This window comes from Oncorhynchus tshawytscha, linkage group LG07 (assembly GCF_018296145.1).
Source record: "Oncorhynchus tshawytscha isolate Ot180627B linkage group LG07, Otsh_v2.0, whole genome shotgun sequence".
Classification (NCBI taxonomy): Eukaryota; Metazoa; Chordata; class Actinopteri; order Salmoniformes; family Salmonidae; genus Oncorhynchus; species Oncorhynchus tshawytscha.
The window spans coordinates 44,535,850-44,551,585 of NC_056435.1; the positions used below are offsets into that span (position 1 = coordinate 44,535,850).

Genomic DNA, 15,736 nt, shown 5'->3' on the forward strand with positions numbered 1-15,736 from the left:
GTACAATGAAATTCAAATTTCAATTCCCAACTGTAGCATGAGAGATGAGAGGAGGCACTGCGGAGAGAGAAATACAAATTTGTGCCCGTTTTGATTTGGTTACTCACCAACGTGTTCTGGCCTGTTAAACTAATTGTTCGTCTTCCTTTGTGTGTGTGTATGTGTATGTGTGTGTGTGTATGTTCCAAAGAGATACTGGAGGGAGGGGTGCAGATCATTCAGAATAAGTTCCTGAGCTATACCCCTCAGGTGAACTGGTTGGACATAGTGAAGGATGGAGACTCTGAAGTCATCATCAACGAGAACGGGCCTGAACGTGAGTATAGCAGGAGGTAGATGTACTCACAATAATTACATGTATTCAGATTAGTGCTAGGACTAACACAATGGCACATTGTGTTAGCTAATCCAAGTTTATCATTTTAAAAGACTAATTGATCGTTAGAAAACCCTTTTTCAATTATGTTAGCATGGCTGAAAACTGTTGTTCTGATTAAAGAAGCAATAAAACTGGCCTTCTTTAGACTAGTTGAGTATCTGTAGCATCAGCATTTGTGGGTTCGATTACAGGCTCAAAATGGCCAGAAACAATTAACTTTCTTCTAAAACTCGTCAGTCTATTCTTGTTCTGAGAAATGAAGGCTATTCCATGCAAGAAATTGCCAAGAAACTGAAGATCTGGTACAACGCTGTGTACTACTCACTTCACAGAACAGCGCAAACTGACTCTAACCAGAATAGAAAGAGGAGTGGGAGACCCCGGTGCACAACTGAGCAAGAGGACTAGTACATCAGAGTGTCTAGGTTTAGAAACAGACACCTCACAAGTCCTCAACTGGCAGCTTCATTAAATAGTACCCGTAAAACACCAGTCTCAATGTCAACAGTGAAGAGGCGACTCCAGGATGCTGGCCATCTTCTTCTATGTGTTTGTGTGATGTAGGTTCTACATTTTCTAACATTTCTGACATGTTTTTCAGAGCCATGTGATGAGGCATGCGGCGGTCCATGTTGGGGGCCCAGGAATGACACCTGCCAGAGCTGTGAGTCACTTTTGACCCCTGGCTCTCATTTTCTGACAACACTAGATAGTTTCGCTCTGATGTAATGTCCTACAACCCGGCTCAGTCAGTTTGCTTGGCTCAAAGTTCTCTCTATCTCTCTCTCTCTGCCCCCCCAGTGACGAAGACAGTGTGTGCCCCTCAGTGTAATGGCCGCTGCTTTGGGAGGAGTCCTAGTGAATGCTGTCATATGGAGTGTGCAGGAGGTTGCACTGGACCCCTGGACACCGACTGCTTTGTGAGTTTGCTATACACACAAACACACCGCAAAGAAGTCTTAAAAGGAGCTCTGATAGTCATTGCAAAAACAATTATGGGTTAAAACTATACTACTAAGCAATGCATACAGTATCATATAACTGTGTTTTTTTCTCTATCCAGGCCTGCCGTAACTTCAACAACTCAGGCTCATGTGTGCCCCAGTGTCCCCAGACCCTCATCTACAACAAGCACACCTTCAAACTGGAGCCCAACCCCAGCGCCAAGTACCAGTACAGTTCCATCTGTGTGGCCCAGTGCCCCAGTGAGTCCACACACAGCATGCTCTCCCCACTTCCCCTCACCAGTCAACTCCTGGCCATAACCATGACCATCATGTCTCACTCATTGTCCTCATTCAATCTATCAATTTTCTAGCATGGTCCAATCTTCCTGTGGATTGTAATGATTTGGTTTTCTCCCTTTACCTGTCCCTCTGCCCCACTCTTTCTCTCTCACATTACTTTCCTCCTCAGCTAATTTTGTGGTGGACGGGAGCTCGTGTGTGAGCAGCTGCCCTTCTTATAAGACGGAGATGGAGAAGAAAGGAGTGAAGAGGTGTGAGCCCTGTGGAGGCCTCTGTCCCAAAGGTACCCGGCTGTCCAGTGCCCACACATACACCCTTCAACTATCATTGCTTTATAGAGAGTCTTCTACTCCAGCAACCTGCCCCTTTCTCTTCTCATTTCTTCTCCCCTCTCCTCTCCTCAAATATCTAGCTTGTCAAGGAACAGGCACAGCCTCCAGGCAGACAGTGGACTCTCAGAACATTGACAGTTTCATCAACTGCACCAAGATCCAGGGTAGCCTTCACTTCCTGGTCACCGGGATTAAAGGGTGAGTGACAGCAGCAATATTCTATCAAAATGGCATGGCATGGGGTAGTCTAGCTGCCTTTGGAGCACATGTGTGATGTATTGCTACCAGCTTAGGTTCCAATCTGGCCCAATGTTTTTACAGCACTCTCTCTCCTACCTTTCAGCTCTAGCTCTTTCTATCCAATAAACATACAAAATAATTAAATATAAATCTACTCATTCAAGGGTTTTTATTTATTTTTACTATTTTCTACAATGTAGAATAGTAGTGAAGACATCAAAACTATGAAATAACACACATGGAATCATGTAGTAACCAAAAAAGTGTTAAATCAAAATATGTTATTTAAGATTCTTCAAAGTTGCCACCCTTTGCCTTGATGACAGCTTTGCACACTCTTGGCATTCTCTCAACCAACTTCATGAGGTAGTCACCTGGAATGCATTTCAATTAACAGGTGTGCCTTGTTAAAAGTTAATTTGTGGAATTTCTTTCCTTCTTCATGCGTTTGAGGCAATCAAATCAAAATCAAATCCAATTGTATGTGTCACATGCACCAAATACAACAGGTGTGGACCGCACAGTGAAATGCTTACTTACAAGCCCTTAACCAGCAATGCAGTTTTTAAAAAATTCCCGAAGAATAACAAATAATTAAAGAGCAGCAGTAAATAACAATAGTGGGGCTATATACAGGGGGTACAGGTACAGAGTTAATGTGCAGGGACACCGGTGTCGAGGTAACTAAGGTAATCTGTACATGTAGGTAAAGTGACTATGTATAGATAATAACCGAAAGTAGCAGCAGCATAGAGGGTGGGGGCAATGCAAATAGCCTGGGTAGCAATTTGATTAATGTTCAGGAGTCTTATGGCTTGGGGGGTAGAAGCTGTTTAGAAGCTTCTTGGACCTAGACTTGGTGCTCCGGTACTGCTTGCCGTGCGCTAGCAAAGAGAAAAGTCTATGACTAGGGTGGCTGGAGTCTTTGACAATTTTTAGGGCCTTCCTCTGACACCGCCTGGTATAGAGATCCTGGATGGCAGGAAGCTTGGCCCCTGTGATGTACTGGGCCATACGCACTACCCTCTGTAGGGCCTTGTGGTTGGAGTCCGAGCAGTTGCCATACCAGGCAATGATGCATTCCATCAGAATGCTATCGATGGTGCAGCTGTAAAACCTTTTGAGGATCTGAGGACCCATGCCAAATCTTTTCAGTCTCCTGAGGGGGAATAGGTTTTGTCGTTCCCTCTTCACGACTGTCTTGGTGTGCTTGGACCATGTTCGTTTGTTGGTGATGTGGACGCCAAGGAACTTGAAGCTCTCAACCTGCTTCACTACAGCCCCGTCGATGATAATGGGGATGTGTTTGGTCCTCCTTTTCCTGTAGTACACAATCATCTCTTTTGTCTTGATCATATTTAGGGAGAGGTTGTTGTCCTTGCACCACACGGTCAGGTCTCTGACCTCCTCCCTATAGGCTGTCTCATCATTGTCGGTGATCCGGCCTACCACTGTTGTGTCATCTTTATACTTAATGATGGTGTTGGAGTCAAGTCCACGATCCAGTTGCAGAGGGAGATGTTTAGTCCCAGGGTCCTTAGCTTAGTGATGAGCTTTGACGGCACTATGGTGTTGACTGCTAAGTTGTAGTCAATGAATAGCGTTATCACATAGGTGTTCCTTTTGTCCAGGTGGGAAAGGGCAGTGTAGTGTGCAATAGAGATGGCATCATCTGTGGATCTGTTGGGGCGGTATGCAAATTAGGGTCGGTCTAGGGTTTCTGGGATAATGGTGTTGATGTGAGCTATGAGCAGCCTTTAAAAGCATTTCATGGCTACAGACGTGAGTACTATGGGTCGGTAGTCATTTAAGCAGGTTACCTTTGTTTTCTTGGGCACAGGGACTATGGTGGTCTATCAAATCAAATCAAATCAAATTGTATTTGTCACATACACATGGTTAGCAGATGTTAATGCGAGTGTAGCGAAATGCTTGTGCTTCTAGTTCCGACAATGCAGTAATAACGAGCAAGTAATCTAACTAACAATTCCAAAAAAAAACTACTGTCTTATACACAGTGTAAGGGGATAAAGAATATGTACATAAGGATATATGAATGAGTGATGGTACAGAGCAGCATAGGCAAGATACAGTAGATGATATCGAGTACAGTATATACATATGAGATAAGTATGTAAACCAAGTGGCATAGTTAAAGTGGCTAGTGATACATGTATTACATAAGGATGCAGTCGATGATATAGAGTACAGTTCAACGTATGCATATGAGATGAACAATGTAGGGTAAGTAACCAGGTAGCATTGTTTAAAGTGGCTAGTGATATATTTACATAATTTCCCATCAATTCCCATGATTAAAGTGGCTGGAGTAGAGTCAGTGTCATTGACAGTGTGTTGGCAGTAGCCACTCAATGTTAGTGGTGGCTGTTTAACAGTCTGATGGCCTTGAGATAGAAGCTGTTTTTCAGTCTCTCGGTCCCAGCTTTGATGCACCTGTACTGACCTCGCCTTCTGGATGACAGCGGGGTGAACAGGCAGTGGCTCGGGTGGTTGATGTCCTTGATGATCTTTATGGCCTTCCTGTAGCATCGGGTGGTGTAGGTGTCCTGGAGGGCAGGTAGTTTGCCCCCGGTGATGCGTTGTGCAGACCTCACTACCCTCTGGAGAGCCTTACGGTTGAGGGCGGTGCAGTTGCCATACCAGGCGGTGATACAGCCCGCCAGGATGCTCTCGATTGTGCATCTGTAGAAGTTTGTGAGTGCTTTTGGTGACAAGCCGAATTTCTTCAGCCTCCTGAGGTTGAAGAGGCGCTGCTGCGCCTTCCTCACGATGCTGTCTGTGTGAGTGGACCAATTCAGTTTGTCTGTGATGTGTATGCCGAGGAACTTAAAACTTGCTACCCTCTCCACTACTGTTCCATCGATGTGGATGGGGGTGTTCCCTCTGCTGTTTCCTGAAGTCCACAATCATCTCCTTAGTTTTGTTGACGTTGAGTGTGAGGTTATTTTCCTGACACCACACTCGAGGGCCCTCACCTCCTCCCTGTAGGCCGTCTCGTGTTGTTGGTAATCAAGCCTACCACTGTTGTGTCGTCCGCAAACTTGATGATTGAGTTGGAGGCGTGCATGGCCACGCAGTCGTGGGTGAACAGGGAGTACAGGAGGGGGCTCAGAACGCACCCTTGTGGGGCCCCAGTGTTGAGGATCAGCGGGGAGGAGATGTTGTTGCCTACCCTCACCACCTGGGGCGGCCCGTCAGGAAGTCCAGTACCCAGTTTCGAGACCCAGGGTCTCGAGCTTGATGACGAGCTTGGAGGGTACTATGGTGTTGAATGCCGAGCTGTAGTCGATGAACAGCATTCTCACATAGGTATTCCTCTTGTCCAGATGGGTTAGGGCAGTGTGCAGTGTGGTTGAGATTGCATCGTCTGTGGACCTATTTGGGCGGTAAGCAAATTGGAGTGGGTCAAGGGTGTCAGGTAGGGTGGAGGTGATATGGTCCTTGACTAGTCTCTCAAAGCACTTCATGATGACGGATGTGAGTGCTACGGGGCGGTAGTCGTTTAGCTCAGTTACCTTAGCTTTCTTGGGAACAGGAACAATGGTGGCCCTCTTGAAGCATGTGGGAACAGCAGACTGGTATAGGGATTGGTTGAATATGTCCGTAAACACACCGGCCAGCTGGTCTGCGCATGCTCTGAGGGCGCGGCTGGGGATGCCGTCTGGGCCTGCAGCCTTGCGAGGGTTAACACGTTTAAATGTCTTACTCACTTCGGCTGCAGTGAAGGAGAGACCGCATGATTCCGTTGCAGGCCGTGTCAGTGGCACTGTATTGTCCTCAAAGCGGGCAAAAAGTTATTTAGTCTGCCTGGGAGCAAGACATCCTGGTCCGTGACTGGGCTGGGTTTCTTCCTGTAGTCCGTGATTGACTGTAGACCCTGCCACATACCTCTTGTGTCTGAGCCGTTGAATTGAGATTCTACTTTGTCTCTGTACTGGCGCTTAGCTTGTTTGATAGCCTTGCGGAGGGAATAGCTGCACTGTTTGTATTCAGTCATGTTACCAGACACCTTGCCCTGATTAAAAGCAGTGGTTCGTGCCTTCAGTTTCACACGAATGCTGCCATCAATCCACGGTTTCTGGTTAGGGAATGTTTTAATCGTTGCTATGGGAACGACATCTTCAACGCACGTTCTAATGAACTCGCACACCGTATCAGCGTATTCGTCAATGTTGTTGTCTGACGCAATGAAACATCTCCCAGTCCACGTGATGGAAGCAGTCTTGGAGTGTGGAGTCAGCTTGGTCGGACCAGCGTTGGACTTTTCTACTTGAAACATGTTGGTATTACAGACTCAGACAGGGAGGTGTTGAAAATGTCAGTGAAGACACTTGCCAGTTGGTCAGCGCATGCTCGGGGTACGTGTCCTGGTATTCCGTCTAGCCCTGCGCTCTTGTGAATGTTGACCTGTTTAAAGGTCTTACTCACATCGGCTGAGGAGAGCGGATTCACACAGTCGTCTGGAAAAACTGATGCTCTCATTCATGTTATTCAGCTCGTCTGGTAGACTTGTATCACTCGGTAGCTCTCGGCTATGCTCCCCTTTATAGTTTGCAAGCCCTGCCACGTCCGAAGAGCGTCGGAGCCGGTGTAATATGATTCAATCTTAGTCCTGTATTGAAGCTTTGCCTGTTTGATGGTTCGTCGGAGGGCATAGCGGGATTTCTTATAAGCTTCCAGGTTAGAGTCCCGCTCCTTAAAAGCGGCAGCTCTACCCTTTAGCTCAGTGCGAATGTTGCCTATAAGCCATGGTTTCTGATTGGGGTATGTACTTACAGTCACTGTGGGGACGACTCCATCGATACACTTATTGATGAAGCCAGTGACTGATGTGGTGTACTCCGCAAAACAGTCCTGTAGTTTAGCATCTGCTTCATTTGACCACTTTTTTAAAGACAGAGTCACTGGTGCTGCCTGCTTTCATTTTTGCTTGAGGAGGATAGAATTATGGTCAGATTTGCCAAATGGAGGGCGAGGGAGAGCTTTGCACTCTGTGTGGAGTAAAGGAGTTGTTTTCCCTCTGGTTGCACATTTAACATGCTGATAGAAATTAGGTAAAACTGATTTAAGTTTCACTGCATTAAAGTCCCTGGCCACTAGGAGCGCCACCTTTGGATGAGCGTTTTCCTGTTTGCTTATGGCGGTATACTACAACGTTTCAGGTAAGACCCAAATTCAGACTGTGTTGAAGTAACAATGTTTATTACAGCAACAGGGGCAGGCAAACAACAGGTCAATGACGGCAGGGGTCGATAGTCCAGAGTGGTGGGGCAAAAATACAGAACGGCAGGCAGGCTCATGGTCAGGTCAGGCAGAGGTCGGTAATCCAGAGGGGCTATAGCGGTGTGCCAGCGCATCCGGCTTAACATCCTTGGGTACCGGTGGGTGTTGCGGAAGCAAAGTGGCCCGGGCCTTACTGAATCCTCCCGGAGGTCCTGATACACCACGGGAATGGCGGAGATGTCCGGGGCAGTACGGGCTCCAGCCCACAATGGCACAAGTAGACCAGTCAATCGAGGGATTGTGTCACTGGAGCCAAGAGAATCCCAATAACAAAGGAACCTGCTGAGAATCAATTAGCAGGAATTGGATCGTCTCGCTGTGGTTCCCGACACTCGTAGGTTGATGGAGGTGGTATGGTGGGTGACCCGGCCTATAGAACGCCCGTCTAGCGCTCTAACAGTCATGGGAAAGGAGAGGGGTTGAGTGGGGATGCCCAGCTCGGACGCCAGGGAAATGTCCGTAAGACTCATATCGCCCCCCCGAATCGATGAGTATCTGGAGAGACTTGGACTAGTCCCCCCACAGCAGGGTGGCACGGAGAGGGGGGAGATTAGGGGGAGAAGCTAAATTGTCCTTAGGACCCACCAGAGTACTCATCCCTACCAATTAGCTAGGTCTTTTGAAGGGACAGGTAGACACATAATGATAGGCAGTACCGCAATACAGACAATACAGACTCTGGGTGTTAAGTCTGCATACGCGTTCGGCTGGAGACAGCCTAGCCCTGCCGAGCTGCTTTGGCTTGGGAAAAGGTAAACTGGCAGTCTGGGACGTAGACGCTGGGGAGTCCATCAGATGCAAGGTGGGATCCTTGAGTGAGAGATTGGGACAGCAATCAGACCTCTTCTCCCTCCTACGTTCCCATAGCCGTCCATCGAGCCGGATGCTCAAAACGATGAATGAATCGAGATCCATCAGTAGTTCCCGGGCTGCAAGCTCGTCCTTTACTTCCTCCGATATTCCGTGCAGGAAAGTGTCGAACAGCGCTTCCGGGTTCCAGGCACCCTCCGCTGCTAGCGTGTGGAAATCCACCGCATAGTCAGCCACACTGAGGGAGTCCTGCCAAAGCTGGAGTAACCTCTGGGCAGCTTCTCCCCGGGACAACGGTGCCTCAAACTTTTGTCACCTCCGACCACGAATACCTTCAGACTGAGGCAGATGGCGGATTGTTGCTCCCACACCAACGTGGCCCAGTCGAGTGCCCTTTCAGACACCAGCGTAATGATGTACGCTCTCCTCGAGCGGTCCAAGGGGAACGAAGAAGGCTGCAGCTTGAAAACAAGGGAGCACTGGGACAAAGGCCCAGCAGGTTCTGGAATCTCCATCGTAGGGCTCCGGGGGTGGTAAGTGGGGTTCCTGGGAAACCGGGGTGACGGCGCTGCTACCAGCCGGGGTACCAGGGCTGGGAGGTTACCGTTGTGGTAGGCTGCCTAGTAGGAAACCCACGGAATTGCTCCTGCAATGCGTCCAAAGCTAGGTCGTGACATTCAGCCACGGCCTGAAACCCTTCCATCAGACCGCGAAGCAACTCCTTATGCCTACCAATGGTGGCTTCTTGGGAGAAGATGGCATTGCGGAGCTGGTCCAAGTCTGCTGGGTAAGTCATGGCCAGTTCATACTATAACATTTCAGGTAAGACCCGAATGCAGACTGTGTTGAAGTAACAATGTTTATTACAGTAACAGGGGCAGGTAAACAACAGTGCAAGGCAGGCAGGGTTTGATAATCCAGAGTGGTGGGGCAAAGGTACAGGATGGCAGGCAGGCTCAGGGTCAGGAAGAGGTCGGTAATCCAGAGTAGGGGCAAAGGTACAGGACGGCAAGAAGGGTCAGGGACAGGCAGAATAGTCAAGCAGGCGGACAGGCAAGGGTCAGAACCAGGAGGGCGAGAAAAAGAGAGACTGGGGAAAAGCAGGAGCTGAGAAAAACGCTGGTTGACTTGACAAACAAGACGAACTGGCAACAGACAAACAGAGAACACAGGTATAAATGCACAGGGGATAATGGGGAAGATGTGCGACACCTGGAGGGGCGTGGAGACAATCACAAGGACCGATGAAACAGATCAGGGCGTGACATATACAGCTCATTGAGTGAGGTTTTAGTGTCCGCATCAGTCTGTGGTGGTATGTAGACAGGTACGAAAAATACAGATGAAAACTCTCTAGGTAGATGGTGTGGTGTACAGCTTATCATGAGATACTGTACCTCAGGCGGGCAAAACCTTGAGACTTCCTTTGATATCGTGCACCAGCTGTTGTTTACAAATATGCATAGGTTCCCACTCTGTGTCTTACCAGAGGCTGCTGTGTTATTCTGCCGATAGTGTATAACCTGCAAGCTGTATGTTATTAATGTCGTCGTTCAGCCACGACTCTGAAACGTAAGATATTACAGTTTTTAATGTCCCGTTGGTAGGATATACGTGCTTTCAGTTCATCCCAATGATTTTCCAGCGATTGAACGTTGGCTAGCAGTACGGATGGCAAAGGCAGATTAGCATGATCCTCACAAGGCACCCCGATCTCTTTCCACAAAATCTCAGTTTCTATCTCCAGCGAATGACAGGGATGAGGGCGTTTGGAGTATATCCTTCCCGTCCGACTCATTAAATTCTTCGTCCAATTCGAGGTGAGTAATCGCTGTTCTGATGTCCAGAAACTATTTTCGGTCATAAAGAGAAAGTAAGGTGGCAGCAACATTATGTATGTACAAAATAATTCACAAACAACATGGGAACAAAAATAATAATTGCACGGTTGGTTAAGAGCCAATAAAAGGGCAGCCATCCCCTCCGGCGCAATCAGTGGCGTTGTGACAAGGTAGGGGTGGTATACAGAAGATAGCCCTATTTGGTAAAAGACCAAGTCCATGTTATGGCAAGAACAACTCAAATAAGCAAAGAAAAATGTCAGTGCATCATTACTTTAAGACATGAAGGTCAGTCAATCCAGAAAATGTCAAGAACTTTTAAAGTTTCTTTAAGTGCAGTTGCAAAAACCATCAAGCGCTATGATGAAACTGGCTCTCATGAGAACCCCCACAGGAAAGGAATACCCAGAGTTACTTATGCTGCAGAGGATAAGTTCATTAGAGTTACCAGCCTCAGAAATTGCAGCCCAAATAAATGCTTCACTGAGTTCAAGTAACAGACACATCTCAGCATCAACTGTTCAAAGGAGACTGTGAGAATCAGGCCTTCATGGTCAAATTGCTGCAAAGAAACCACTACTAAAGGACACCAATAATAAGAAGAGACTTGCTTGGTCAAAGAAACACGAGCAATGGACATTAGGTGAGTGAAAATCTGAGAGACTGAGTTCAAATTTGAGATTTTTGGTTCCAACCGCCGGGTCTTTGTGAGATGCAGAGTAGCTGAATGGATGATATCCGCATGTATGGTTCTCACCGTGAAGCATGGATGACGCTGTGTAGGTGCTTTGCTTTGCGGGTGACACTGTCAGTGAATTCAAGGCACCCTTAACCAGCATGGCTACCACAGCATTCTGCAGCGATATGCCATCCCGTTTGCGCTTAGTGGGACGATCATTTGTTTTTCATCAGGACAATGACCCAACACACCTCCAGGCTGTGTAAGGGCTATTTGACCAAGAAGGAGAGTGATGGAGTGCTGCATCAGATGACCTGGCCTCCACAATCACCTGACCTCAACCCAATTGAGATGGTTTGGGATGAGTTTGACCGCAGAGTGAAGTGTTAAGCAGCCAACAAGTGCTCAGCATATGTGGGAACTCATTCAAGACAGTTGGAAAATCATTCCAGGTGAAGCTGGTTGAGAGAATTTCAAGAGTGTGCAAAGCTGTCATTAAGGCAAAGGGTGGCAACTTTGAAAAATCTCAAATATTAAATATATTTTCATTTGTTTTAACACTTTTTTGGTTTCTACATGATTCCATATGTGTTATCACATAGTTTTGATTCTAAAATGTAGAAAATAGTAAAAATAAAGAAAAACCTTGGAATGAGTAGGTGTGTCCAAACTTTTGACTGCTGCTGTATACATATTCAAAATGGCACAGTAATGTCAACTTGATGTGTTCACCTTTCAATGGACCTCACTATTTATGTTGGATGATCTTCTATACACAGTGATCCCTACAACAACATCACAGCTTTGGACCCAGAGAAACTGAAGATCTTTAGAACTGTGAGAGAGATCACAGGTGTGTGCTCGTGTGTGTGTTGAAGTTTCAAATGCATGTGTCTGTTTAGTGGCAGCAGTGTGAGTGATATGATGTATTCGTGTTTGGAAGGTGTTCTGTATTTTAACACCTTCTGCGGTTGCCAGACGTTCTGAGTATCCAGTCGTGGCCTGAAAATCTGACTGACCTGTCGGTGTTCTCCAACTTGGGAACCATACAAGGAAGAACCCTCTACAGGTGACCATCTATCTCTGTCTTTCTCACTCTCTGACATTAGACTTGTGTCTTTGCCTCTCTGCACTTAAGAAATATCACTTTCTACAGTATGTGTCCACTGAACCCATTTCCATCTCCATCTGTGCTTAACTGCATTGTAGACATGCATGCATAGACTGCCCTGTTGTGTCTTGTCTTGTGTGTCTTGTCACCACTTTATCTCTCATCCCCTTTCACCCCATTTCTCATCCCCTGCTCTGCTCCCCTTTCTCTCGGTCTCTTCTCTCTTTCTCTCTCGCTCTCTCTATTCCTCTCTCGCTCTCTCTATTCCTCTCTCGCTCTAATTTGTTCCATCAGCGGCAGGCACTCTAAAAAGTCCAGTAGTGTGTGTGACAGTTGTTTTACTAATCTATCTGACTACTAATCTTCCTGATACTGTGTGAACTGAAAAAACAGCATCATACTCAGACAATGCTAAACAAAACAAAAATCCTCTGAAGTGGTTACGAGTGGTCTTGAACTGTATGAGAAGTGTCTCAGCTGGTGATGGGTGGGGGATTTTAGTGTAGTTGAGGTATAATCCTCATGATTGTATTTTGAACTTGACCTTATGACCACCAGTGGAGGTCAGTGCCGTTTAAAATGAAGGAGGACGATTTTCTTTTCATGAGCATGGCCTTATTTCTTTTACAGCATATTGGATGACTCTCATTCATATTCTGTTCACCCAGTTGAATGTAACAGGTTATAGGTGTAGGCTACTACATGATCCTCTAATTTTCCATATACCCATCATGAGGTTGCTACAGCCTAGCCTATGAATGAAAGTTTACAACGTAGGCGCACACAGGTCGAGAGACAAATTTGAAGTGACAGACAGTGATATTAAATACCGCCTTGCACGCTTTTGCCTGCATCTAGCTGATATAGGCTGTGATCATTAGTCCAACAGTTGCAAACGAGAGTTTCTATTGGACAAATTCAGGTGTGTTTATCCCCGTTTTGTTGTGTTCGCTTACATTTAAGGAACGTTTTCAACAGAATCGACAGAATGATTACACCCCTGATCACGCGTAACAGAGTTCACTCTCATAACAGCCACGTTGTATTCCTGCTCTTCCATTCGCTTGTGGACTTCAATGCACAACAAATCAGCTGTATGCGACCAGGCGAAAAAACCTTTCCAAGCCAAACCTCTACAAACAGCCTACATCTTTGTCACCATAAGCTAAAGTAACGTCATAGTCAGCATAGCTAAAATAACTAACGTGTTAGTAAACCCGCTAAAATCATACAGTAAAGTTAGTGTGCAGTCAGTAAGCAGTTACACCGGCAGGCCCTGGTGGTAATAAATTACTAATAACAAAAGCTTAACTTGTGTAACGATCGTCGTATGAAGGAGTGGACCAAAGCGCAGCGTGGTAAGTTCATGATAAATGTAATACTCAAAACACTCTAACAAAATAACAAAGAGGGGAAAACCGAAACAGTCCTGTCAGGTGCAGACACTAAACAGAAAACAACTACCCACGAAACCCAAATGAAAAAGGACAACTTTTATATGATCCCCAATCAGAGACAACGATGGACAGCTGCCTCTGCTTGGGAACCACACCAACATAGAAATAAAGAAACTAGATTGCCCACCCTAGTCACAGTGACAACTTGACTTGGAAGAGTTCCAGTGTTGTGTTGGAAAGTCATAGCCAGCTAGCTAACATAGCATCCCTCTGTTTGAGCAGGGTGTTTCAGTAGGCTAAACTAGCTAGCTAAGTAAGGGAAACTGAAAGTGAAAAAAATGACTCTCTATTTCGCTCTTGCTTCTCCTTCATTTTGGAAGAAAGTAATTTGTTCAAAACTGTTCAACTATTGTCTTTCTGTTTCTACTCACCACATTTTATACACTGCAGTGCTAGCTAGCTGTAGTTTATGCTTTCAGTACTAGATTAATTCTCTGATCCTTTGATTGGGTGGGCAACAGCTCATCAGTTCATGCTGCAAGAGCTCTGATAGGTTTGAGGACGTCCTTCCGGAAGTTGTCCTAATTACTGTAAGTCTATGGAAGGGGGAGAGAACCATGAGCCTCCTAGGTTTTGTTTTGAAGTCAATGTACCCAGAGGAGGACGGAAGCTAGCTGTCCTCCGGCAACACCATGGTGCTACCCTACAGAGTGCTGTTGAGGCTACTGTTGGCCTTCTTTTCAAAATAGTGTGTTTTAATCAGTTATTTGGTGACATGTCATTGTATTTACTATAGTTTTATCTAAATAACTTTTTAAATGTTTTACATTTAAAATGTTTATGAAATTCACTGAGGAGGCTGGTCCTCCCCTTCCTCCCGTGAGCAGTCTCCACTGATGACCACATTGGCTATTAGGAGTCTCTACCACAATAGCATATGAATTCTATACATAATAACACACACATTTTCTGTCTACATGTAGACAATTAATTCATGTTTGGGAGCAGCAATGCCTTATCTGAGATTCATTTACTTCTCTTTCCTGACTTGATTGATGTTCCCAGCACCAATATACATTTGTACATATTTTTTTCTGAAATATCCTCCATTCCCTCCACCTTAATGGTTCTCTCTCTCTTGGCTCTCTCTCTTCCTGTCATCACCCTATCCCTCTACCTTGCTTCTCTTCCTCCTCCTGCGTTCTTCCCTCCTCCCTCTTCTCTAGGGGCTACGCCCTGCTGGTGATGCGTATCCCGTCACTGACCTACCTGGGGCTGCGCTCACTGCAGAGTATCAATGACGGCGGTGTCTACATCACAGGAAACAGGAAGCTATGCTACCACCACACCGTCAACTGGACACGCCTCTTCAGTAGTAGCTCCCGCCCACAGCGCCACCAGAAGAACATCGACGTCAAGGACAACCGACCCCAGAGCCAATGTGGTGAGACGAGGGATAGAGGAGAGAGATTGGGTGACATCTTCAAAATCATTAAGTACATTTTTTTTGCGGGTACACTAGTGAATTACTAATAGTTTTTTGCATATTTTTTGTCTGTGTGTGTGTGTAGTTGCGGAGGTGCACATGTGTGACCCTCTGTGTTCGTCGGAGGGGTGTTGGGGTCCTGGGCCAGACCAGTGTCTATCCTGTAAGAACTACAGCCGGGGAGGAACCTGTGTCAATCAGTGCAGATTTCTCACCGGGTCAGTACTCATTCAAAAAAATGCGTCTTTATTATAATGTAGATTTGTCAGTATGTCTCAATGTGTGTACGTGACTATGTGTTTAACCTATTTTTCAATCTCAATCTCTGCTTTTCTCCAGGAAGGGGCGTGAGTTTACAAGTCCGAAGGGAGAGTGTATGCCCTGTCACTCGGAGTGTGAGGTCCAGGAGGGACAGCCCACCTGCATAGGACTGGTATGCTCACCTCTAACATCTGCCCATAGACCTCTCTCAAAGCATCTTAAAAAGACAGTTCTATGAGCTCAGAGTGATTAGTTGAAAGGTGTCTCTCAAAGTTTTCAGGACTATCTGAAATGTAGTGCTTCACTGCCACCTGGTGGATAATATTTTGAACCACAATTACATGGATATTGTCAACTGTCTCCATCTCTCTACCGCCCTCTCCGCCTCTCTTGCTCCTTCGCTCGCTCACTTTCTTTCTTTCTCCCTCTCACTCTCTCACTTTCTCTCTGCAGGGAGCTAATGAGTGTGTGGTGTGTGCCAGTCTGAGGGACGGTCCTCACTGTGTTTCCTCATGCCCTGAAGGAGTGATGGGGGAGAAGGGTCTCATCTTTAAATACCCCAACCAGCAGAGACGCTGTGAGCCCTGCCACCTCAACTGCACCCAGGGGTGAGAGACGAGTTAGAGAATGGGGGAGTGTGTGCGTGTGT

The 15,736-nt window shown here is 46.4% G+C and overlaps 1 protein-coding gene across 2 annotated transcripts in view; it reads left to right on the top strand.

Moving 5' to 3' along the window:
• LOC112254613 (receptor tyrosine-protein kinase erbB-3) overlaps nt 1–15,736 on the top strand; it is a 47,298-nt gene that overhangs the window by 17,350 nt on the left and 14,212 nt on the right. For both annotated transcript variants that reach the window (XM_024427329.2, XM_024427330.2), the window contains exons 4-15: nt 191–316; nt 981–1,043; nt 1,181–1,299; nt 1,443–1,584; nt 1,796–1,909; nt 2,039–2,156; nt 11,612–11,685; nt 11,811–11,901; nt 14,567–14,784; nt 14,912–15,044; nt 15,166–15,259; nt 15,541–15,695. In XM_024427329.2, coding sequence (XP_024283097.1) covers nt 191–316; nt 981–1,043; nt 1,181–1,299; nt 1,443–1,584; nt 1,796–1,909; nt 2,039–2,156; nt 11,612–11,685; nt 11,811–11,901; nt 14,567–14,784; nt 14,912–15,044; nt 15,166–15,259; nt 15,541–15,695 — 1,447 coding nt within the window. The remainder of the gene's footprint in view (nt 1–190; nt 317–980; nt 1,044–1,180; nt 1,300–1,442; nt 1,585–1,795; nt 1,910–2,038; nt 2,157–11,611; nt 11,686–11,810; nt 11,902–14,566; nt 14,785–14,911; nt 15,045–15,165; nt 15,260–15,540; nt 15,696–15,736) is intronic.